The sequence below is a fragment of the Pungitius pungitius genome, chromosome 13 (genome assembly GCF_949316345.1).
Source record: "Pungitius pungitius chromosome 13, fPunPun2.1, whole genome shotgun sequence".
Lineage (NCBI taxonomy): Eukaryota > Metazoa > Chordata > Actinopteri > Perciformes > Gasterosteidae > Pungitius > Pungitius pungitius.
In genome coordinates this window covers 14,841,006-14,864,914 of record NC_084912.1, presented here as the reverse complement: position 1 = coordinate 14,864,914, position 23,909 = coordinate 14,841,006, and the positions used below count along the sequence as shown (strand labels likewise).

Sequence of the window (23,909 nt, the reverse complement as noted above, 5' to 3'; positions counted from 1 at the left end):
AGAGGTCAAAACACTTAAGTGGGTGATAAGAAAGCCAATTCAAATAGGTAAATAAATATATAAATAAGCCAATTGCACCAACATGGTTTGTCTGAATAAGTGGTTACGTGGCTTGCAGCCAATCCCTGTCAAGGACTGGCGGACAGGAAAGAGGAGTGTTAATTATGGACAAAGGTGACAACATTTTGTTCCTTAACAGTCAGGGAGAGAGAAACAAAAGTGTATTAGATGTGTAAAAATCTGGGGCCAAAAATCAGCAAGGCTGATGAACTGATGAGAGGCAGGTGAAAGGACTGGAAGGGCCTGTGAGCCGTTTGATGGCAGGTGTGTATAACGGGGAAGATGGAGCGTACTTTCACAGTGCTTTTTTAGTCTTCCGACCTCTCAAAGTGCTTTAACACAACATGTCTTCCTTCACCCATTAACACCCATTCGAACATTGGTGGCAGGGGCTAGCCTGCAAGGTGCAACCTGCCCATCAGGACGCTAACTACCATAGAAGATTCACACAGCGTAGGCACAGCTACAGGAGCAAATTGAGTTTAAGGACACATCGACATGGACTGGTGGAGCCGAGCGCACGTAGCAGAGAAGTAAGGCTCAAGGGCAAGCTAGAGTTCAAAACTTGAAGCTGTTTTTCGGTAGTAAAAGAATGGGATCTAAATTCAATTATTGGTCCGAAAATTGATTAAAAATTAAAATTTTGACCCACATAGGACATTGGACCACTTAACAGAAAACAATTGTTGCACATACACAATTATGTTTGCATTGAAGGAAGTACAGACTAGCCGGTGCACAAATTACCAGCAAAAAGCAAGGAAAGCATTATTATAACACACAAAGTGATTTTTGGTCAAGCATATGCCATTTGGAGAAATCCATCCATTTGTAAGGATCAAGCAGGCAAAAAAACTTCCACTTTCTGCAGGAGTGCTTCTTGTTTGTGCTTCAGTCCTATGTTTCAATTCATCACCCTGAAGAGGGCTCTTTTTTTTTAAACTGCTACTGTATGATTCATGTTGAAAAGACAAGTGTATTTTTCCATGAAAGTGTTGTCGAGGGCAGCTTTCGCAGGCCGATATGTGATGCTCGTTGTGAGAATGTGCTATGGCGATGAAACGGGGGGAGAGAGATGGATAAATAGAGTGACACGTGAAGACATTGGAAGAGACAGGAAGGTTTGGAAGCCATTCCGTTATCCTGACGAGGCTGTATCAGCAGGATGGTCATCTAATCAGCCTTCACAGTGGGACAACTGCATCAGTTAGCATCAACGATAAATCATATTGGCAGCTATTGCCTGACAGAAGGGGGGTAATGATAGAGGAGGGAATGAGGAGCTGTTGAAAATAGACTGAAATCAAATGGATTTAAGGGAAAGAGTGAGAAACCCACCAAGGGGAGGGGTCATTTCTAAAGGAAGCGAAAGGCATTCAAAATAATTGCATGAATATTATCTCTTCAGCCACTGGAGCTGAATTCCTCTACCCCCACTTTTCCACCCTGTCACCCATTTCACAGAGCTCTGCCTCAACTTTTACAGCCTCCCATCCACCCACACAGTGCCTGTTACCAGTATTTAATGGCTGAGAACAAAGGATAGAAAGTATTTATGAATTCTATTGAACCTGCGATTTGCATCACAAAAAACGACAGCAGAGAAATTCTGCAACCTGCAATCTGTTTTTCAGTAATTACAATGTAAAGAGACAAAGAAGATAAGACAATGAGAGAGATGGAGATGATGGGAATTGGGCTGAACCAGTGGTGTCGCCTCACTCGGCAGACAGATTCAACTCCATTATTGATGTGCGTGAACAGCAGAAGGCTCCTGGAAAAGGCCCGGTGTTGGGCCGTGTCTGCTTGCTGTGTAACATTAATTGACACCGCCCATGCGGTTGTTCGGGCACCACGTCCGTCTGGGGCTCCGGTTTCAGTTTGCGCCATGATTTATTTACAGGGAGACTCGACTTAACAATCCCTGGGGTGGTTCGGGCTTATCTTGTGGTCTCTGTTGCCCTCTGAGAGGCATGGCTGGTCTCACTGTAGAACGGCAGGAAAAGGAAATGGCTCACGTTGCAAGAGGTGTTCAGTTCATGCACAAACGAGCCTTTCACACACTCTTCGGACGGTGCAATCCAGGTTTTCTTTTGGCAGAGAACGGAGTGGTGGATGTACACAATCTCACGCTCGGCTGCAAACAGGACCAGTGCGTGCTGAAAGGTCACGTTCCGAATGAGCAAACGGACCGTCGCCGTTTAAAAAGAGCTAAGACACAATTCTGACATCCCCAAAACCGGACAACCCACTTTCCCAGACTGGGCATTAAATGCTGTTCTATAGTCTGGAATGATCTAAGTACTGTTCAGTTAATCATTCAGTCTTTAAGAACACTTCATTAGATTATGAAATGTGCAAAAGGTTAGAATTGTTTAGTAGATGAAAACTTTTTGCAAACTGAAAATAAAGATTGCAATCAGAGTTAAGCCACCAAAGTAACATTTAGCGCATGCACGCCTGGTTAATCATTGCTCCTTTTATAAAGGTATCAGCAACTCACTGAATGACTGTTGAACTAAAGAATCAGCAGAAACATAACACTAAGAAAACAGTCCAAAACATTGACCGGACAAAAATATTGAAATTGTTTGATCACGAGCAAATGTAAATGTGAACTGTGTCATTTGTTGATGATTCCATGACTACCTGTAAAGGAGTCATCCTGTTTGCAGAACCAACAACTGCGGTGTGATCTGACAGATTTGAGACGATAAGAGGCCACAGCCATTGTTGTAAAAGTGCAGGCACACAGGATGTGGCAACAGCATTTCTTTTGGGTCTCAGTGCGACCGCCAGTGAAACCGTGTTGTAACCAGTGTGCGATTAGAATGAATACATCATTCAGCCAGTGTGGGCACTGACATGACTCATGACGAAATCAGATCACTTCATTTCTGCCCTTTTGAAATCTGTCTGCTCTGAGCGACCGCGCTCTGCACAATTTAGAGAAAAAAGTCCACCGCCGAAGACTCTCTGCCACAAAAGCGTCTCCTCGCGGAAAGCAAATAGAAGGTGCCTTTAATTAAATTGGTGTGGGAGGAGGTGGCACATTCGCCAACATACTCCTGGCTCTGAAGAGATCCCTTTTCCAATGTAGGAAACTGTTTAATGATAGAGAAGCAGGACAACATTTGCCAACCTTTTAACTCATGACTCACATTGGCAGGTCTGTGTTGGATGATAATGGTTAGAAGCACAGCCAGAAAAGCACTTTGAACGAAAAATGTAAGTTATTTAAAACTTTAAAACCTCTTGAGAAGTTTGCACTTCCGAAAAAAAAGACACAGAAAAGGGCTTCTTCCTCTGCCAGAGTGTCTGTGTAAGCGCACGGTCCGGGTCCCCGACGCCGGCCCGGCCCCACTTGATTATTTTCAACACGCACTATATTACTTAAGGTGCCCAATTGGTCCTTCAAAATCACAGTGAGTTCACAAAATACATAATAACTGCCATCAAGAAAATGAAGCCACTACTGAGTCACAGAATCAAACAGAATTCATCCATTCACCGACAGCTACATTATTTCGATGGTGATCAGTCAGACACAAGTATGTTTTAGTCATCCAATAAATGGGAAATTGTCTTTGTTTTGTAATTGCTTCCTGGTCATAACCTGAATTTCTAACCTTCAGGTATTGCATATTCCCGCCCAATCCCAATTCTCCATTGTGGTGGCCGACTCTGAAAAGGTCAAAGTGATGCACGTTAGTGCAAGCACGTTAAAGTCAAGGGACGTAACAACTAAGCTCATATTTTGCCAACGTGCCGTTATAATAGAGCAGTAGGAAAAGGAGTGCTGATGCAGCAGCATCCAATCACACTGTCAGGAAAAGGATGCAAATTCGTCACGCAGCTCCCCTCCTCAACAAACCAATTAATTATTTATGGCCTTCAGCGGAGCACAGTTAATTTATTGTTATCATTAGTACAACGTTCTGTTTGAATCCATATGAGGAAGAGTCAAGCTTCAATTACGGGCTCCACAGATGATCGGGGACTTCATACGACAGTCGATTTTTACACTTCACAAGATCACGGGGTGACTACAAACTTCAGGGCGGTGATGAGTAATAAATGGAAATTAAAAGGATGAGGACAACAAACAAACCCCCTGCAAGGACAATTGTCCAAGTGACATGCTGTGTGTCGGCGAGGATAGTAATCAAAGTTAGGAAGGAACTTTAAAGTGGCTCATTGTGAGACCTCTATAGAACTTATATAATTAAGCAAAATCATCAGGAAAATATAGATATTTCTATGAATCTATTATCTGTCATCAGGTTTACTCCTCCACAACATAAGATTGAGCAGGTTAACTAGAAGCTCCTTAATCTCTGCTTCTTGGGCAGTCGAACACAAGGTCGAGCAACCCTAACCCCCTAACCCTAACCCTGGGCCCACTGGTTTTCTGCAGACGCTACCACTTATGTCCGCAAGGACTGCCAGGTGGAGTTTGGAGGAAACAAATAATAGTGGCTCTACTGTTGTAAATTGTTTTCTGTAGTAAAAATATATGCATAGCTTAAATCTTTACTGCAATGACGGATGTGCAGAAAGAACATGATCAACACGTGCTACATACTTTACTTAACCCATGTCATTCAGTAGAAACATGATTGTTCTCATGAGCATTTCAAGGCCGGTGTAAAGGTATTCAATAGAATATTTAAAATATGAGCACATATTGTATCCAAAACAAAAAAACGATTTTGTGAACTTCTATTGTGGGAACAAATTGCACCTTTCTTTGCATTCACGCTGCAGCAGGCAGCAGGCAACCCACTGCACGACAATGTCATGGGCAGTCATTGCAAATCACATCCTTTATTCAAGGATAATGATGTGCAAATGAAAACATGGATTCAAAAGTTTGTTGGCATCAGCACAAGGACGCTGTAGAAAAACACCACGTTTTTATTACGCTTCTGTCACTCCCTGCAGTGTCTGCCCATTACCTTTCAGCAGCCTAATCAAGTAAATAACTCTGATTTGCAAATGTGTTATGTTATGTTATGGGATGGGAGCACAGAGCCATAACGGCGGGGACGTTGAGAGAGGACCCCGTTGTTTTCCAAGTAGAAATTCATTGTGTGCCTCCCCACTCCCCCCTGTATGCCCCTCTGCCCAGCGATTGGGCTGATTAGCAGGCCGGGGACGGACAGGTATTGAAGGTATCACTAAATAGATGACAAATAAATACACCTAACACTCCATAGCTGTTTTATAGGCAGCAGTGCTGTATGACTGGCACTAATCGTTGGTGTGATTAGTGGGGTGTCTGTGCCCTCTGTGGTGGCTCCGGCTGTCCTGTGATCCGAGCGCTTGCAGACCGGAGCACAGGGGACACGTGGGTGTGCGGCGCATCGTTGCAGGAGGAGAAGACACAGGGGCAGAATCCACCCCCCCAGCCCCCTTTTTTTTTACTGCTCCAGTAAGCCTTTTCCTGTGTGCTGCAATAAAGACAAACTAACTTAAAGGCGATCAAAGGATTTTTTCCCCTCTTCCTCGCCATCTCTTGGCAATAGTGTTATCTATTTATACCTTGATAGTGAGAAGAAGAACGTCCAAATACAGAAAAGGAGACTGAGAACAAACCAATTGCATTTCTCTCAGCCCTTGAGTGTGCCTTCTCTGATTGATCTGTACCTTGGACTCTTTATATAAAGGTGGATGTCCTCAGACCTGAAGTGCCCGTGAAAATAAAACCCATGTTGATTTTGAAAGCTTTATGAGCACCAGCCATTCAGTCTGACCTCAATAATGGAGTTCTTCATCCGCGGCCGTTGCTTTTGTGGCAGAGCAGAAAGTGAAACACTTACTGAGGCTTTTGCTCTTATTCATCTTACTGCCCTGGAGTAGCAACAAGGGAATTTGCATCAACGTCAAATTGCGTTTGCATACTTTTCCCCCTGACCTTTAACTCGCTTATCATAGCTGCCTTCTGTCGTTTCTAAAGATATCTCTTTCTGCCTGATACTGTTCTACTACATTTGCAGTGTTAATGTGAAATTAATTATATCATGCGTCTCCTGATGTGTTACATTAAAAGATTAGCATCTGTGGAACTTCAACATGCAAAGAAAATCAAACATGTGTGTTTTAGTGCATTAGTGTTAAAATCAATATGTAAGGAGATAATTCAACAGTGACTCCTGTGATGCTTCACCAGTTCTAAAACTCAACAGTTTAAATCGGGCTACTTTCACATTAAGGATGAATTCAGCCACATTTGAACACTTTATTGTTCCTAATCTATAAAAAATATGACTTTTATCAGCTTCCTGCATGTTCTTGAGGGCTTTTTCCAAATACCAACAATGCCAGACTTTCAGAAACTCATTTGGTTGGATTTCATGTGCATTATCATGTCAGCTCCTTAGAACATAGTTGAAGAACAGACTCACACCAGATAGACCAGTGGATGGATGTTATCCTACGTACATGGAATATCACCTTATATGTTTCTTCAGAAGGTTAATTTGAAAAGTGGTAGCTCTAAAAACAACTTGAAAAGAAACGAAAGCTCATAACAAAAGACTATTTAATTTGTGCCTATTTCAAGTATGATTTGAGTGGTCATGCTTCTTTGGGTTGCTGTTGAGCTCTCCTCCCTGCTTCTGTCCTTGGAGTGCTCCGGTAGGATAGCGCTGGACGGCTATACGAGTCCCCCCCCCCCCCCCCGCCTCCCGGCCACCTCCTCCTCCTCGTTTCTCTTTGATGTGTCAGTCGGGCCGGAGTCGGGCAGGCGGCCATGTCCCATGTCAGCCCCATCCATCAAGCAGTGGGCCGGGTGGCAGAGAGAGAGGATGACGAGCAGCAGAGAAGGGGCAGATGTTTTTCACAGGAACTCATGTGTGTCCACGTCCGTGAGGGATGTCATTAGGCGGGCGGACGGACAAACACGCGGCTGGTTAGCCGCTTATTAAGTGGAGGCCATTGGCTCGCAGTAGCACGAGCCGCTTCCGTTCTGCCACGCGCCGCGGATGGCGTGCCAGTAACCCGAGAACCTCGGCGTCTCCGGCGGATAACCTGTGCTTCTCATTAACCGCTGCCCTGTTCTTAGACTCTGAGGCTCCCTTTTGATACACCAAGAAAGCTGCTTTTGCCATTTGGACCAGAGGACTCGGAGGTGCGTAAGGCTCGAGGATTTTCCTCTCACTGTGTTGTGCTAAGTCAATAAAACCACACCTTCTCCCTGAGGGCTAGTGAGGATTGGGGGAGTGGGGGAACGGTGAAAGCGGAGAGAGGACTTTGGCCCTAATCCAGAACAATGGATGAATTGGTAATGTTGAAAGTCCCATCTGTTCCCTGTGTCTTCAGTCTTAAATGTGGATTTGCTGCAGATCACCTCGTATCTTTAGTTTCCTGTTTTCCTTTCACTCCTCCCCGCCTCCTCCTTTTATCACCTGCAAGGCAATATAGTCCGGAGTGCCGCATCATAAATTGCAGCGATCTGTGTTTTGAGCTGTGAGTACAATAAAAGGGTTCAGGGTTATGAGCACAATGAAAAATCCAGGCACATAATGGGCCCCGGCTGGTTTTACTCAAATAAAATACTATTTCACTCAAAATGTGAGTTTTTTTTCTCATTCTTTTTTAAAGAGCAATAATTTCAAGGGTCTACACAAGTTAGAGGATTTGTGTACAGGAGAAAAATGGACACCACACAGTGTTGGTGTAAAAGCAGGGAAAAAGATCAACCTAATAACTTCTGTTGGATTTTCTGTTTTCTTCTTCGTCCTTCAGAGATATAACAATAACCCATTATGTGCCTGGATACGAGGAGCTTGTCTCCCAGAACAAAGCACTATATGACAAACAACATTTAAAAATACAGAGATTCTCAGTTTAAAGATTGTGGATTGAAGAACCCTTTCAAAAGTATTTACATCAGTAAGAAGTATTTAAGTAACTTCACCTGTAGGTTAGTCAAACTTATTTGTGTTTTTTGTTTTGTTTTTATTGACCTTTTGAGGCGCTCCCTTTCACTTTTACTTCCAAATGCAGTGGTCAGTAAGATCTTTGGTACGAACAGAGTCTCGTGCGGCGTGCACCCAAACCTCCGTGCCGCATGGCCAACCTGTCGTTTGCATCATGAATAACAAGGTGCATGTTGGGAGGCGTGCCTGCTGGCGTTTTTTTTCCCCCCTTCTCCTGGCTGCCGACCGGTTGCACTCAGTTATGTCTCCCGTTTGGCTGGCAGCGGGAGGCGTCTTTTTTTTCCCCTCTGCAAAACCTCTCCGCGGCCGCGTCAGGCCCAGTTCAACACTCGGAGGCAGGATGTGTCAGAATCACAGCCCTCTCCCTCTCGCTCTCTCTTTCTCCAGGCTGTCTCCCTCTCAAGGTGAGTGCGGCCTCGTCTCTGCTCCTATGGAGACGTAACCCGTCACGTGGGCCGCTGGTAGGCGGCCAGCCGCTAATGTCAGGGAACATGCTTTGAGTGCAATCACTCAGAGCGAGGCTAGAGTGTTCATGAGTTGGAAGGGAGGTGGGCGTTCAAATGTAGATCGGCACCGTCGCTGCTTCGATTGATATTGACAGCTGGCGGCGGAGTTTACGCACTGCTACGGCTGCATCGCTGGAACACCTTTAGGATCGGGAACATTTACCACCAAAATACGTCGGACATATAAGGAATTTGACTTGGAGGTTGGCGCATATTATCAGGAAAATTTAAGCTTACATTTGAGAATTCACCTTTCTCTCCCCCCCCCCCCCCTCTCTCTGTCTCTCCCTCTCTGCAGAAAGAGTTCCTGGCAGCCACGACTGAAAAGGACATCTTTGCGCATCTGGGTCTGGAGTACATTGAGCCCTGGCAGAGGAATGCGTAGGCCTCCGCTCCTCCCAGGCTGCCATGCATCAGTGTTTATCCCATCTGCTCGCCATTCTGCAGCTGTCCCGTGATTCATTCGTCATAAAAGGCTCTTGATTTGGTGCTGTTGTCACTGCTATTGCGCTTGTTGTCGCCTGGACTCTCGCGGCGATTCATACTTCCGCTTGTTTTTCGCTGTTGCCTGTTAGCGAGCACACACTCGGCCCGTGCCATTCATGGATCGCTTGTCTCTAAGTGTCGTAATCATCCGAAGCATACAAAGACAAATCAGGCGGCGTGGGATTCGCCAGAGGTGCACGAGAGAGAGAGAGAAAGAGCCTGAAAGAAACGGGGGGGGGAAGAGGAAGGGGGTGACCAGCGAAGGAGACAGGAAATGGCGAGGGCTGGGGGTGGGCCTTTTGTCGAGCAAAATGTTGTAATCACCCTCCTCCTGGCAGGAGAGTGCTGGATGCGAAGCTGAGCCAGGTCTCTCTGGGGAATCGAGAGGCGGGTAATGAGCTTCACAGGAGGCTCGGCGTCGCCATTTAGCTCCCATTTAAGCCGACGTCCACTGGAGATCATTTAGCTGGCAGAGCGGCAGTACAACTCATGCTCCACAAAGGATCCCCTTCCCCAGATGCTCGGGTGAAATTACAGGCAATCAGCCGCACCGGGAAATCCTGAAGAATTCAGAAGGAAGGTAAATTAGTTCACTAACCATGGTCCTGAATGGTCCTCAGCATTCGAGGCAGCTCGGGGCTGTGGCCCACGACGCATCCATTATCTTATTGGTTGGGCTCATGTTTTATGCATGACGGTCGGTTATTAAGATGTGTCCTTATTTTATCCGTATGGTTCCTCTGTAGGAAAATTATTCCTTGATGAAGAAACTTTATTGATCTCTGTGGGCAATTTGGTTAAGTCCGCACGGCTGTGCACACCCTAACCCACTTTCCCATGATGCACTGTGGCCGGTCTTTCCCGTGGTGCCTCAACAAGAGCGAAGACGGATGAGAGCCGGGCATTCTTTGTAAATCACCCTATTTAAAGATCCTGCAAGTAGAACAGTCCGGCACTTTGAGCACTCAACCCGGGCATCCAAGCGCCACCCCGTCTTCACTCTCCCTCTGGGTCCCTTTCGCTCCAACTCAAAACAAACTCTGAAGGCTCTGAGTGTGCCAGATGGAGCGAGCTGCAGCACCAGGCTCTCCTGGGTTATCTGATGTTTCCACTTTAAAACTGCAAAGAATTCTAACCAAAAAACAGGGGATCTCTCCATAGAGGTTTGGAGAACAAATGAACAGAGTGAAAAAAAAGAATGAAACCGACCTCAATAAATTTACATTTGTCCTGCTTTGGTTTTTCCTTTTTTCAAGTGCAAAAGGGATCTTTTTTTTACTTTCACATTACTTCTGCACCAATATACTGTATATTTAAAGGGGTTAAAAAGTTGTAGCTTTAAAATTCTCACATTGTTGTTTGAACTGCTTATGAAGCTGAAAACAGCTCCAACCCACTGCATCCTCTGTGTGGCATCACAATTAAAACGTTGTTAAGTCCATATGTTCCCTTGGTTACTGTACCTAAAGTCTAGCACATAGCTGTGGATCCCTCACAAAACTGAATATACTGGAGTGTTTCAACACTTAACCTCAGTGAACTCGAGTTAATTACAGATTGTTGTACAGACATTAATTCACAGAGCACGTGCAGGCTTTAAATTCCAGTGTTTACTTCAGTCCTGCTTTCTAAATGTAACTGATGTAAAACTACACAAGTATTATAACACAGCGGTATGTACAACAATGACTTTTGTGCATTAATAAACATTTTTGGATTGTTTATTTTTATCTAAAGATAAAGCTTTAAACTGCTTCGAACCACGTTGGTTAATTCAATCCACAACAATACATTATATCCACAACTATACATTATATCTGTATGTGCTCCCTCTGCAAAGAAGTGGGGTTGAATTATATCGGTATATTGTGTGAAAAAGAAAAAAAAAGAATAGAGGTTTGAACATTACATTCAAGAGGTTTTATTGATTTATTTGACTTTTACATAACATAAACACATACACACAATATAAATGATTAAATGATCACTGAAATCTTAAAAATAAAATCAAAATCAAAATAAAAATGAATTGAAATCTGCATAATAAAACATTAAATATGTACAAAAAAAGAGTGTCAACCAGTTGTCGGACACTGCAGTTCTGTTTATTGCTCTACACAGGCAAAATATTTGTGGGGGAAGTTACATAATTTACCAATTCTATTAACTCAGAGAAATTATTTTTGCAGAGGTCCAATTCTAAAGCCTCAGATTCATGTAATTTGTTTATGCATCACTTCAGCCAATCACATGTGGTCCTTTTCTAGGTAAATCATCGCTGTGGGCTAGTTGCAGCCTGGCAAACATTTTTTTTTTTGCATGTTTAATGTCTGAAGTCTAACTGAGATGACAGAAGTGTGAATACAGGCAAAAATTGCTTCAAAGAATTTGCATAAAATGCTGATTTGCTGACAAAATGTTTTTTGATTTTGCCATCCAATCACTTTTAATTTAATTTCTACTCATGCAATCATTTCCAGACCCCAGTTTTCTTTCAGTACCATTAGGTGCCAAAATCCTTCAATCATTGCAGTGTGACAACCATTGTTTTTGCTCAGCCAGATCTGTCGTGGCACGGGAGCTTTATATTGACACCTCGTTGGTGTAGGCCAGTAACGTCTCATTCATTCCATGTTGCAGCACCGCAGCCTCCCTTCTGACCTTTTAACAGCGCATGCTGTGGGATGGATTAACTACTGGTACCGGCTCAGGGGGCCCAATCGGCCACGGGCGCCTTGGACCAGAGTTCAAATTGATTATCAACAGCGGTTCCACTACTTCTTTTCAAGTCAAAGGCTGTAAAAAAAAAACACATGAAGGAAACAAAAGAGCCACAAAGTCAAGAAATTACTACAAAGAGAAAATCCAGTACTGAAAAAACACAAAAATGCAAATCAACTGCAAAAAACGACCACAAAGAGACGAAAAAGAACAAATGCTTGTTTTCACAAAGGACACAAATAAAACATGAACAAGAGCAAAGAGATGTAAATTGACCAAAAAGAGACCCCAAACAACCACATATAGAGGCATATAACAACTAAAACAATTTAAAAAAAACAGACACAAAAACAACTACAGAAAAATTCAATTACCAAAATGACTGGATAGAAATGACCGGGACCCGTCTCATAATTCATCCATGGATACATTGCGATGTAAAATGACGTGAGGTCACTCTGCAGCTCCACCAATTTGTCTCTGCAGATATTGTGAGGTTGATTGAGGGAGCCGATGATGTGGGAATGGTTTGCATTGATAGGGAGCGCTCAAAGATTAATGGGCGGCTCTTTGAGGAGGACACATGTACCCGTGGGAACATGCATCAGCCATAATGTCTCCCCTGCCACGGTCTGAAGATAGAATATGAAGCGTCGCCGTCCTCTCAAAGTCACGTGACAAAAGGTCACCAGGAACAATGAACGCCTAAGTGCCTAATGTGAATAATTGTTCGGAGACACCCCTCAGAAGGGAGAGCCAGCATCTGTGAACAAACTGCCAAAAAGGAGCTGACACACGAATCCCCGATTGGTTTAATTATCGCTGTGAAAACCGTTAATCCGGCGAAGAACATCAGCGCTTTCATCACAGCGTGATCCACTAGCACATCTATCCTTTCGTGTGAAAAAGGAGAGGACCGAAATAGATGGGCACCAAGCGCCGCTAAAGCGTCCACGTCGAGATCCTGGAGCAAACTTCCTCTCGCATTGTCTCAGAAGACAGGGATTTATTGGCTGTGCTGTGTTGGGGCCGGTCACAGCCAATGGCAGGAGGTGACAGAATAAGGACACTGCGTTTCTTTGCCTCTCAAGGCCTGTCACCGAGTCAAGCTCAGCCGGGGAGAAGTGATGCTCCGAAGGTTGACACCAAAACAACAAAACAGATTCATCTGGCTTCAAATCACGTTTGAAGCGGAGATTTCTCACTTAAACAAAATAAAAAGCCTTTTTTTTCTTCAAGAAGTCTTAAAAAAACAGGGATGTTAAACTGAAGATCTCTGTCATGAGTGAAGATGTATGAAATGGATCTGAGGGATTATTCTCCCTCTGAGAGGCAAACTCCAGTCGGCGTGACTTTGAGACCCACAACAACAGTGGCACACGCGCTTAACAAACTTTTCTTTGAGGTGACCTTCTCCCTTCATGACGAATGACCTGCGTCCTTGCTTTTCGGGGAGGGCGGACAGTTTGAGGGGGAGCGCGTCCTCCTCCACAGGTGTTAGCGGAACAAAGAGGAGGATTAGGATGAAGAGATGAGCCATCTGCTGCAACATGTCACTGCAGCTCCACGCCGCCCTCCGCTTCCTGCTTTGCAGCAAGCCGTTTGTCTTTGGAAGTGAGTGTGTGTGCGTCGCTTTCTGTACGCCACGCGTGACTGCAGCTCTGTGCTAACGCGCGCGTGTGTGTGTGTGCGAGGCCGCATGTTTCTGCAAGTCCGTTTGCAATGTGTCAGTTTATCACTCAATGTTTCTGTCCATTCTGTGAACATCTTTAATGCATGACCCCGCTCCTGGGACATGACAAAAGCACAGGATTGTAGACTGCACCTATAATTCATTTGCCGTTCTCCAAAAAAAAAGCAAAAAGACACAACGCAAACAAAGCCAAAAAGCTCCCGTAAAATACAATACAATACAATACAAATGCAAGACTGGCCAGGTGCTCCCAGGTGCGCTGACGAGTTCCCCTCCACCATGGACCTGCAAGACAGGACAGAGGGACAAACACAAACACACACACACACACACACGCGTGTGTGTCTTTACTTTAACGGGAATCATCTGAGCGTGAGCTTCTCTATATCTCCTTCTCTTCTTCTTGTTTCTGTGCTATTGCGTGCCTGTGTGTGTGCCTATGTGTGTGTGTGTGTGTGTGTGTGTGAATCTATTGTGGTCAGTCCGTTCATCTTTCAGCTCTTTCTGACCTTTCTCTCTCCCTCTGCCGAGTCTCAGCGAGAGAGACGCAGGTCCGGGAGGATCTGCCTCCGCATCAGCCGCTAATGAGGCCGCGCTGTTCATTCTGTGGTTCCTTGAACGGTGAGGCCAACCATTTGAACCCGCCCCCCCGACCTGCGTGTGTTTTTGGGGTTCACCTCATTTCATGCTGAATAAACACCTATGTCTGCTCAACCTCCAGGGGCCAAGCCACATGCCGTCTCATTAGACTTAGCAAAGAAATGAAAAGATGAATCGCTCGGCCAGTTGACAACGGTCATGTTTTGTTTTCAATTTAAATCTCTTTTTGGTAAAAGTGTGGGCAGATTTTGTTAAGTATTTTGTTAACCTGTAGGTGTGAAATCAGATAGAATACATACAAGTGAAAAAATGGAAATTGCTTTGATTTTCAAATTAAGATTAAACTCAATTTCCTTTGCACTGTCACAATTGCATCATTTCAACTTCACATGAACTCAGATATGCATTTTGGTCATTAAGAAAAGCTGCAGCCGTACGAGAGTGAGAGCCCTTAACAGACCAAGAAATGCTTGCTTGGTAAAACGCGTAAAGCAAGATGATTTTTACCACTGTTTTTGTGGTGTAGTAATTGTCGTGTGGTATCGTCACATTGGAGACCTCCAGCTGTCTGAAAACACTAAAGTGGTTTATTTCTAACATGATTGGGGCTTTTCTTCAGCCTTGAAGCAGTATAAACTGTTATCCCTTATGGTTCTTGACGGTGAGTGGAGCTTTGTTTTCGCCGATGACCGCAAGCCGAAAGCTACAGAGCCAACTCAATAGATTTGTGTTATTACAGAAATTACGCTGCGGGGGCAAACACATTTTTATGATATTTACACATTTGTTCAGCAAGATAATCTCTCAGGCTATGAACAAACTACACCACTGCGGTGTGACTTTATGTCACCATGGCGATAGACTTCCTGTTGCTTCGGTCATTTAGTCGCAAGTTAGCAACCCGGGTTTCTATACAATAGCTGCTTTAGAAATAAGAATAGAACTAATCGTTAAAATATCCTAAATTTGGACTAACATCACAAATTATTCCTGGGGATCTACCCAAAAACAATTTGACTTTGTTCGTCGCCATGGGCAACACCTTTCACTTTACACAAAGTAATTTCTTCTCTTGTCAAAGTATAAATGTGAGTCTTAAAAGGCTTTCCTTCGGTCCTTTTTGGCTGAGCCATGTCACACCGTGTCTTTTCATTACCAGCCTTTCAGTCCGTCCCCCCTTTGTTCTCCTCTCACATCTGTGCAGGAGACCAGAGGGACATTTGTTGAAAAAGTGCTCAGTTCTCTAAGCTCTTTGTCGCTTCTGAATGATCTGTGGTTTGAAGTTCACTTTTTTACCTTTGTCCCAGTATGTATCTGATCACAATTTGTGTACTTAGTATGGCTGCTAATGCCCTAATGTTTGACAAAATGTTTTTTTTGGGGTAATAATCATCTCAAATAACGACTCAGCTGGGAATGCCTTAAGACTGGTGTTCATTTACACAAGTAATTAGTAGTGATCAGTAGTAATTAACACAAATGGATACAGTTTCAAAATGTCAGTGCACATGTATCTCAACCCTCACAAGACCAATTCTCTAATCAAACTACCGTCTTGCGTTCTACTCCTTAACATAGAAATCTTTTCCAACTCTACCATCCATCCCCCGGCACCTGAACTTTGTATCTGGAAGGAAGTTCTGATGGTGGGTTACTGTCGTAAACGCACCATCAATCAGATCCCGTTGAGCATTAAAATGCTCTATGGATTTGGGACACTCCTATGGTCTTTTTCCTTGAGAAAAGTAGATTATTAAAGATTAGTGACTGCAAAGTCAAGTAATGATGTCATATAATCTTTGTTTTTCCCCCGTAAGCACTCATTATGTCAATCTAAGTGATTGCTCCTGTTTAATGGCTGTAAAGAAGGAGATGGATGTTATTGCTGGGCAAATCCCAAGGCATTTGTAATTGTCAGTCTGCCACAAAATGAGTCCCTGTCCTAATTCATCAACACGCTGCCTGTTCGTCCACACGGGAGATCACTTTGACAGCCCTTGTTTTAGTTTCTGCCTACGCACAAATCTTATCCGAATGCTTCATGAGGTTTGACAAGACACCTACATTTAAGCCCTGATCACAGTGTAAACCGTAAAGTTGTCCGTTGACTTAAAAAAGGAGGTCTGAGGAAAAGCCGACAGAGCTGTAATCAAACAGAGAGACTGACAGGGATCAGACAGCCGGCTGCAATCAGTATCCTATTCACACTTGTTGTGTTCAAAAAATGAAGAAACACCAGCAGGAGGGGAGACATCTTGGAATAAACAGTTAAAATCAAAAGTATTTAATCAAGGAAAAGGTGTTGTGCTAATAAGAACATCTCAGCTGAGGAGCCGCTGCTCTCTCCAACCAACAGAGCACTAGGAGTCCCATGACCATCCCTAGTGCCCGTCTGCTGTCTCCACCAGCCAACTCCAGAACAATGGGCCACGCCCCCTGGGAGTGGTCTCCTGCTGAGTTCAATGTCGCTCGGATTTCGAATGTCTCTCAGTCAACATCAGCCGTGGTGTTATCAAGTATTACATGAATGCATTTCGGTAGATTACATTAGATTGAATACAATCATAACTTTACATTGGTATTATTCTATTCGATTAGCTTTAAAATTACAGTGGTTTTACAACATTCCCATTACTTCATTGAATACCTATCTCCAGAATCATGGTTGTATTTTGGTGTACCCTAAATGCATTTTATTTATAGTTCATTTATGAACCTGGTTGTCAATTTATTTTTTAATATCCTACACACTTTACTCTTACCACTGCTGAGATCTCATTTCTTCCGTCACTTCTCATCCCAATGCTGCTGCTACCGATTAGCGTAGCAGCAGCCAGGGATGACAATGTTTCATCTGAGTGTGAGCAGTAATGTTATCTTTCAAGGACTGCCACATCCTGGACAGAGGGAACATTCTCTAACGACTTTGTTTATAACCCGTCTTTCTCTCTGCGGTCTTCCCACCCCGCCACATGAAAGCACACTTTGGACCAAGCAGGAGAAATGACAGAGGATGGGTGTAAGGGAGACTCTAATAGGTTTCCCCTTATCTTTATGTCTTTTTTTTTTTCTCCACATGGAGTTTAACAACTCAACGCACCACAGGAGGCAAGACTGAGAGACATCACACTGCGATGTCAGGCAAAATAATTCACACTATCCTTTACTCACAGATCTCATGGTCTTATTGTTAAGCCCGCACCAGTCTGTCAAAGAAAATGAAAATCAATGTGTTGTATAATACCTGCCCTGGAAAAACAGCATGGGACGAGATAATGGATATTAAATGGTCCAACCCAAGAAAAGAAAGACTGTCTGGGTATACCTCTGGTTTTCTTGTCAAGGTTTTAAAATATTCATCTCATTCCATTCACCTCCATTGTTTTTACTGTCACTACTTTTTGTGCAAAACACCAGTCCGGAGGCTCCTGCTCTCTTAAAGTACCCAGGTGGGATACTGGAAACTCACCATTTTTCACCCTTGTCTAGTAGTGGCGTCGGCGGTTATGCCCCCTGTTAAATGTCAAGAAGCTTTCACATTCTCTACCGACACAATAAACAGCTTCATATAATTTCTCACCTGGTGGGACCGACCAACACGGTGGCCCAAGCTCATTTGGCGCAAAAACATAGTTTTTCTTACAAAGGCCCAATCTGCTTTTCTAGTCTCCTACCTCTCATTATAAGCCTCAACAATGCTTTGAACATTACTTTGACTGTGGGTCTGCAGGCTACACGGTGACAGCTGGAGGTAAGTCACGTGGCTTCATTTTCGCTCGCTGTTAGCGGCTCATGGGACGATAACGGCAGCACAAAAAGCTTTAATCATATTCCTCTGGCTTCACGGAGAGATATTGCTTTTTTTCTCATAGTTTATTGAGCGTACAGGGGAGGGGTGTGTGTGCCGCAGAGTAGAAAGGCAGGAATTCAGGGCCCGGTTGTGCGTCTGGCTGGTGTCATGGGTGGCCGGGGGACACGTATCATTGATCCGCTACTCGCGGCTTCCTGTACACCAGGCGGCATTAAAATGATCCATGGCTTCTTTCCCGTGCTAATTCCAGTGATATTGAGATATCAGACCACTGTTTTCTGTTCCTGGCAGCTGGGGGGGCGGGGGGGGGGGGGAGTGCACAAACAACCCTGCAGGCAGCTCTTACACACACACAAGACAGGGCGAGAGAATCCTTCCACAGGGGCTGAGGTGATAATCTAATAGGGACATTTTTTTTTGTCTTCTGCTCCATTCCTCACCCGTCTCCTCCTCTCTCCTCCTCTACCTCAATAAAAACAAAAGCTTTGGTCTAGGGGTCCCGCTGCTGCCTCTTTGGCTTATAAATAACAGTCGCACGGCAGCAAAATAGGTGCAACACGCGCCATCTGGCCCCCGCCGGTGTCAGCCTCAGTCACAGAGACAGGCAGCAGCGGCGTGGGGAGCGGGAGGAGGTGGGGATTGGCTAAAAATAAAACAAAAGTGCAAGTTCTTTTTGAATGCAGCAAAAATAAATATATGGCTTGTCTGGCAGAGGTTTTATTTGAAGGTACAGCACTCAATATCTGCCAAATGTACGATCGCCTCCGGCTACAAATTGAATGAGTTCTTATGAAGCCAGGGCGGGGGCTGGAAGCGAGTTTCGGTTTTCCATAAACAAACATGGTTTAAAACTTCAGTTTTGGCTAAAAATAGGAGCTGTTAACGCCAGATTTTTGCTAATCCATCTTTGCCTCTCTTGTTATTTGTGTTTCTATTCAATATAGGATTTCTAAAAAAATCCAATAGTTGGTTGCGCCGATGTGTCTGTCCTCCAATTCATCTCTCTAGCATCAGCCAGATGTTTTTTTCACATCACATTCATGAACCCGATCGATTCTTTGAGCAGAGCATGTTCTTTTACCAAGAATTAGTCATCCATCAAAGTGCCAGAAGGGATATTAATCAATGCAACCTTTGTTATTAACAACCTTGTGATTTCTTCAAAGCAAAACAAAATGAGAATTTGGCGCTGGTCGGGGCTCATTACTAAGAGCACGTCAAAGGCAGGCCTAGCCAGTCCAAATCCACAGCCGCTCTCTTTATGACTGAATCCTGCTAAGAAAATTGGTTTGCCGTTCCATCAACTGTACAGATCTTCTGGAACCATCTGATCAGAGGTGGAGAGCAATAGAGTAAATTTAATCAAGTTTTGTACTGTATGGTGCTTTTCTTGGACACTTGATTCTTTTATTCCCTTTATGATATTTATGCTTTTTAGACATAGCACATAATCTTGACTGTTATGGATTGTTTTTTACTGTTTCCTCTTTTAAAGTTTGGTAGAATAAATATAACATAAACTGTGTACGAACTGTGTTCGTTCTTGAAATAAACGCTAGCCACAGTCAGCTGTGTTTGTATGAGTTTATTCTGCTGCTTTGCTAGTCTCTCCCTGAAAGACTCCAGGAGTAAGTACTCAAAGTAGAAGTAGTCACTTTATAAGTCTTCTGAAATGCTGTTTGGGCCCCATAAAATCAGATATGAGGTCCAACCAGTGCGGCTAAATGTAGCAGTTAATGTCAAGGGAATTCAGGGAGCATTCCATAAAGTTGCTCCTTGGATCACATGACCTCTGACAAGCGACACATTCTAGCGGTTGTATTTGATTTTCTCCTTCCCCCCCATCTACAAATCCACTAACATGTCCATCGCTGCAAATGGGCTCCTTTTTCTGATCCCAGCACCTTTTATCTGCCAATGTGCTCCTGGCCCCATTGTCTGGACTGATCACTTCGCTCCTCCTCAAGCTGATCTTATTGGCTCATCTCGCTGATTAGATTGTATTCAAGTCCTGGTTTTCACTTTGCTCCCTAGGTTCCCCTTGCAACGATCAGTTTTGCTTTGTCAGAACCAAACATTGAATTAAATCTTTTCCAGCAGCTTTACTCATCATAAATTAAACATTCAGTTTATAAGTCTGCTGAAATAAACAATGTTTCAAATAAGACAAGAAATGCCTCCGCAATTGTGGTTTTTTATTGCATTTTATCGTTCTGGACGTTTTTTTTATAATGTTGTGAAATATTCACAGCTATTGCCTCTATGGCTACAACAATGAAAGTGACAAAGGAAGCCAACATGGATTTCTATTCTTTAGCTGATCACTTCTGTTCTCAAATAACCCAGTTTCTTTTAACCCAAACCACCATATTCTTTCATCTAGGGAAGACAAAGGGTCAAACTTCCATTCCAAAAATAAAAATGTAATGTCCTCAGATTTTCAGACAGCTCCCAAATTTAAGTCTTTGGAGAAAACACTTTTTTTTGGGCCAAATGGCATCAAAATTTGTTCTGGCTCAAAATTCCAGCCCATCTTTCTGAATCTTGTTTGAATGCAGAGATTATTTATTTTATTTCAAACTTATCCAGGTAGTAAAGATGTTCCAAATATGTAATCAAAAATGATTTCCTTGAAGTCAAATATATAATTCACACAATGCTGGAATTTTGTCTCACCTTGTTGTCTCAGGTTACCTCTCTCATCGCTTTCGTGTTCCTGTTAAACAGTGCATGATCTTTCATTGAATGACAATATTATCATTGTAAGCAGTTGGGATAATCATGTTCGTGAATGAATGCGAATACAAGTGACACAGATTAAATACGTTTGCTACTTGTGAGGTTAAAAGCTGTGTAGACGTATGTTCAACAGTGTGAAACTGGTCCCTCTGGGATCGTGTTGCTTCGATGCTAATGTACGTATGTTAATTGAACCACTCCCACATTACAGTCTCACTCACCCCTGCTACCAGACGCCTGCTTTGAAGACGCCGTCTCGCAGAGTGAATATGACATATTCAAACAGGAGTGATGGATTGGCATCAGGAAATCAGCGGAGGGCGGGACCTTAGATATTGCAGGGTTTGCTCCCTCAAACTCATAATCTTCAATAAACAGTGTAAACTGAGAAGGTCAAATATTGATCCTGAGTACCCCCGCACCTCTGCTCCCTCTGGTGTGCACACTGGACTGAATAAATAAGCCCTTGCATTACCTAGAAGAACTGTCTATGGTTCAATAATACAAAGGCCAGATCATAACGGGGCCATTTGATAAAAGATGAAATAACAGCATTTCCTCTATAATATCAATTACAGTCCTGTTGTTTTAGCTCAGAGGGCGTTGATGCTCCATGCGCTGCTCCATTCAAGCATTACCTTTTCTATAATGTATAACTCTACACAAAATGGGTTTGGGAACACAGGGACAATCTAACCGGGTCTTGGACCCTGAGGGACACTGACACTGTGTTGACTTTAGACGTCACGCAAATCTCCCATTTGATCCTCTGATGAGATGGGTATTTTTCTGAATACGCTTGGCTTGGGAACACTGACACCGCTGGCTGTAGTGAGGGGAAACGCAGGAGATACACAACCATGGACAAACCCCGATCCTCGGAAAAGATCCCACTTTTAAACCCAGGGAGTGACAAAATAAACACAAAATGAAAGTTCCTCGTATGCATTATAACTGGAAAACATAAAAAACCTTGAGGCATGATTGAGACCAAGCCTCTTGCAAGTGTTTGTCTGTTCATCCCAAAGAAAATGTTGCATCTACCCTTTTAGCCCTTGCCATTTCTTTTCTTCCTCGTCTCTCTGGAGGATCGATGGGGGATGATGCCGACCTCCATTTCACGCCAATACCAGATGTTTAATTTTATTTGTACTGAAGGAACAATACAACTTATCAGTTTCTTATTGTGCTGTAAAGCAGTTTAAGAATCTGCAGTAGACAAAGTTAACATTGGTGCACCCAATAATTTATACAAAACCAACAATATATTGCTTTTGACATACAGGACAGGGGACATTAAACAACGTGTATTGCATTTCTGCATTTTCCATTTATAAAATCACTCTATACTGTCTGGAATAAAGACAATGACTACAATTTTCTCTGCTGACTCAGTCCTCCAAGAAGAGACAGACGCCAACCTCCTCGACGCTGCCTCTCACTGTATTCATCCGGTGTTAATGTGCGACAGGAAGACCTCCGACAGTTATCGTCTACTATGAGTTCAATTACAGTGGCAGGTAAGTGGATTAATTACGTCTCCGGCTCTCAGTCTGACAGGCATGAAGCTGTCTGCAGCCATTTGTCAAGTCCCTTCTGGGTCTCTACACAACAGCTGGAGTTTGAGTGAGAAGACGGCAGTCGATGGGAAGTATGCGTTTACTGAACATTTAGTACACTGTGCATTGAGCATCGGGAATTTAAATATATTCAAACGTCTCAAAAGCTTTTGAATTCATCGTAGTCAAACTGTTGTCTACAGTCATTAAAATCTCCAAATATGAAATTCCCCTTTTATGTGCTTTGTCAAATACGGGAAGCACCACATGGTTTTAATAAGCTGTGATCATTATTCCGGACTTAGACACACCATCAATGGACAACTCAAGGCATCAAATGTTCACTTTGCAGAAGATGACAAGCAGAGAAAAGTCACAGCCGAGCGGCAATCGACACTTGGCCAGTTCTCTCTTTGGCGTTGGAGCCCTGAAGTCAATTGCAATTTGAGCAGATGGTCCACCACTATCCAGAGAGAGCGCTTTCCCACAAGAAATCACCCAATATTTGGCCATCATCTCAGAGATGTCGGAGCTGCACCCGGGTTTTTTTCCTCGCATAAGAGGTTAAAAGGGGACGGTCGTCCATAAAAACGCCTGCGATGGCAGTTACAGAAAGGAGTGAAAAATATGGTAATGATTACATCACCTCTGTGCCTGCTCAACCAATCCTGTTTGAAGAGAGCTGCATCGAGTGAGGGCTTTCGGGGGGAATTACACGGTGGTTAGCTATGGTGTGAAGGATTTTAGTGAGGCATTTTGAAGCCCCTCTTGATTTCCATTAGCAATAACAGATGGCATGTAATGACGCAATTATTAAGCATTAGGTTAAGATTTCACACAGTGAATAAAGATCAGTGAATCTCTGCATCTCATTAGTTCCCTTTACATTCAATCAACGGCTGGGATTAGTTTCTTAATCTGTTGATTTCACGATGCGCAAAGTCTGTTGAAACAACTGATTCCATTAAGCAAACAGATATTTCGGTCCCATTTTCTGACCGACCCGTAAAAAACAAATCATATCAGCACAAACAATATGACTAGTGATAAACAATGCTGTCTCTCCTTCTATCTCGTCTGTAGATAATAATATTTATAATAAAAAGGTTCATTCCAGCGTTCCTTTCTGTCAATTATTTGCCCAGAGGCATGTGTGTACAGCAGCTGTCAATCATTTTTCCGGGCTGTTTACAGAGTCGATTAAGTTCAAAGGTGACGTTTGTGACACATGAGCTGCCATCCATCCATCCTTCCACACCTTTGTTAGCACCCTCTGTGCCTGGAGCGATGGAGTTCCCGGTGTATATTCTCTCCTTCACACACACAATGAGATTTGATTGTGCGTTAGTAGTTTTTCAGCAGTGAGAACTTTCACATTGAAAAAAACAAGTTTAAAAAGGTCACATTTTCTTTTTTGGATCAGTCAATTGTGCTGAGGCTCCTTAATACAGACAATGGAGCCACGTGGCGTGGAGCGCACGACTCTCTGCTGGAGAACGCAAACTAGTGCAACTCTCGGAAATTCACTTCAATTAAAATGGTTGTTTATGTGCCGATAAACATTGCGGTTTGGGTTTTCCAAACGTTTCAACAGAGGACAAACAACCCTCTACCGGTTTAAAGCCTTGTTTGTGTGACCTATGTGGACTCTCCATACTACAGTGGGTCCCCAAACTGCCTCCTTTGTCCCGTCATACACACTATGCCCACCATATGTTGACGTTAAATCCTGCCTGATGCCTACAGCATGAGAATTACACACACGCTATGTCTCGGTTTCAGTTCCGGCAC

At 43.5% G+C, this 23,909-nt stretch overlaps 1 protein-coding gene across 1 annotated transcript in view; it reads left to right on the top strand.

Annotated features, from left to right (window-relative positions):
• Positions 1-9,219, top strand: part of dntt (deoxynucleotidyltransferase, terminal) — a 57,973-nt gene extending 48,754 nt beyond the window's left edge. Inside the window, exon 11 of the mRNA XM_037466291.2 lies at positions 8,808-9,219. Coding sequence (XP_037322188.2) covers positions 8,808-8,894 — 87 coding nt within the window. The 3' untranslated portion in view covers positions 8,895-9,219. The remainder of the gene's footprint in view (positions 1-8,807) is intronic.
• Positions 9,220-23,909: the final 14,690 nt, after the last annotated feature.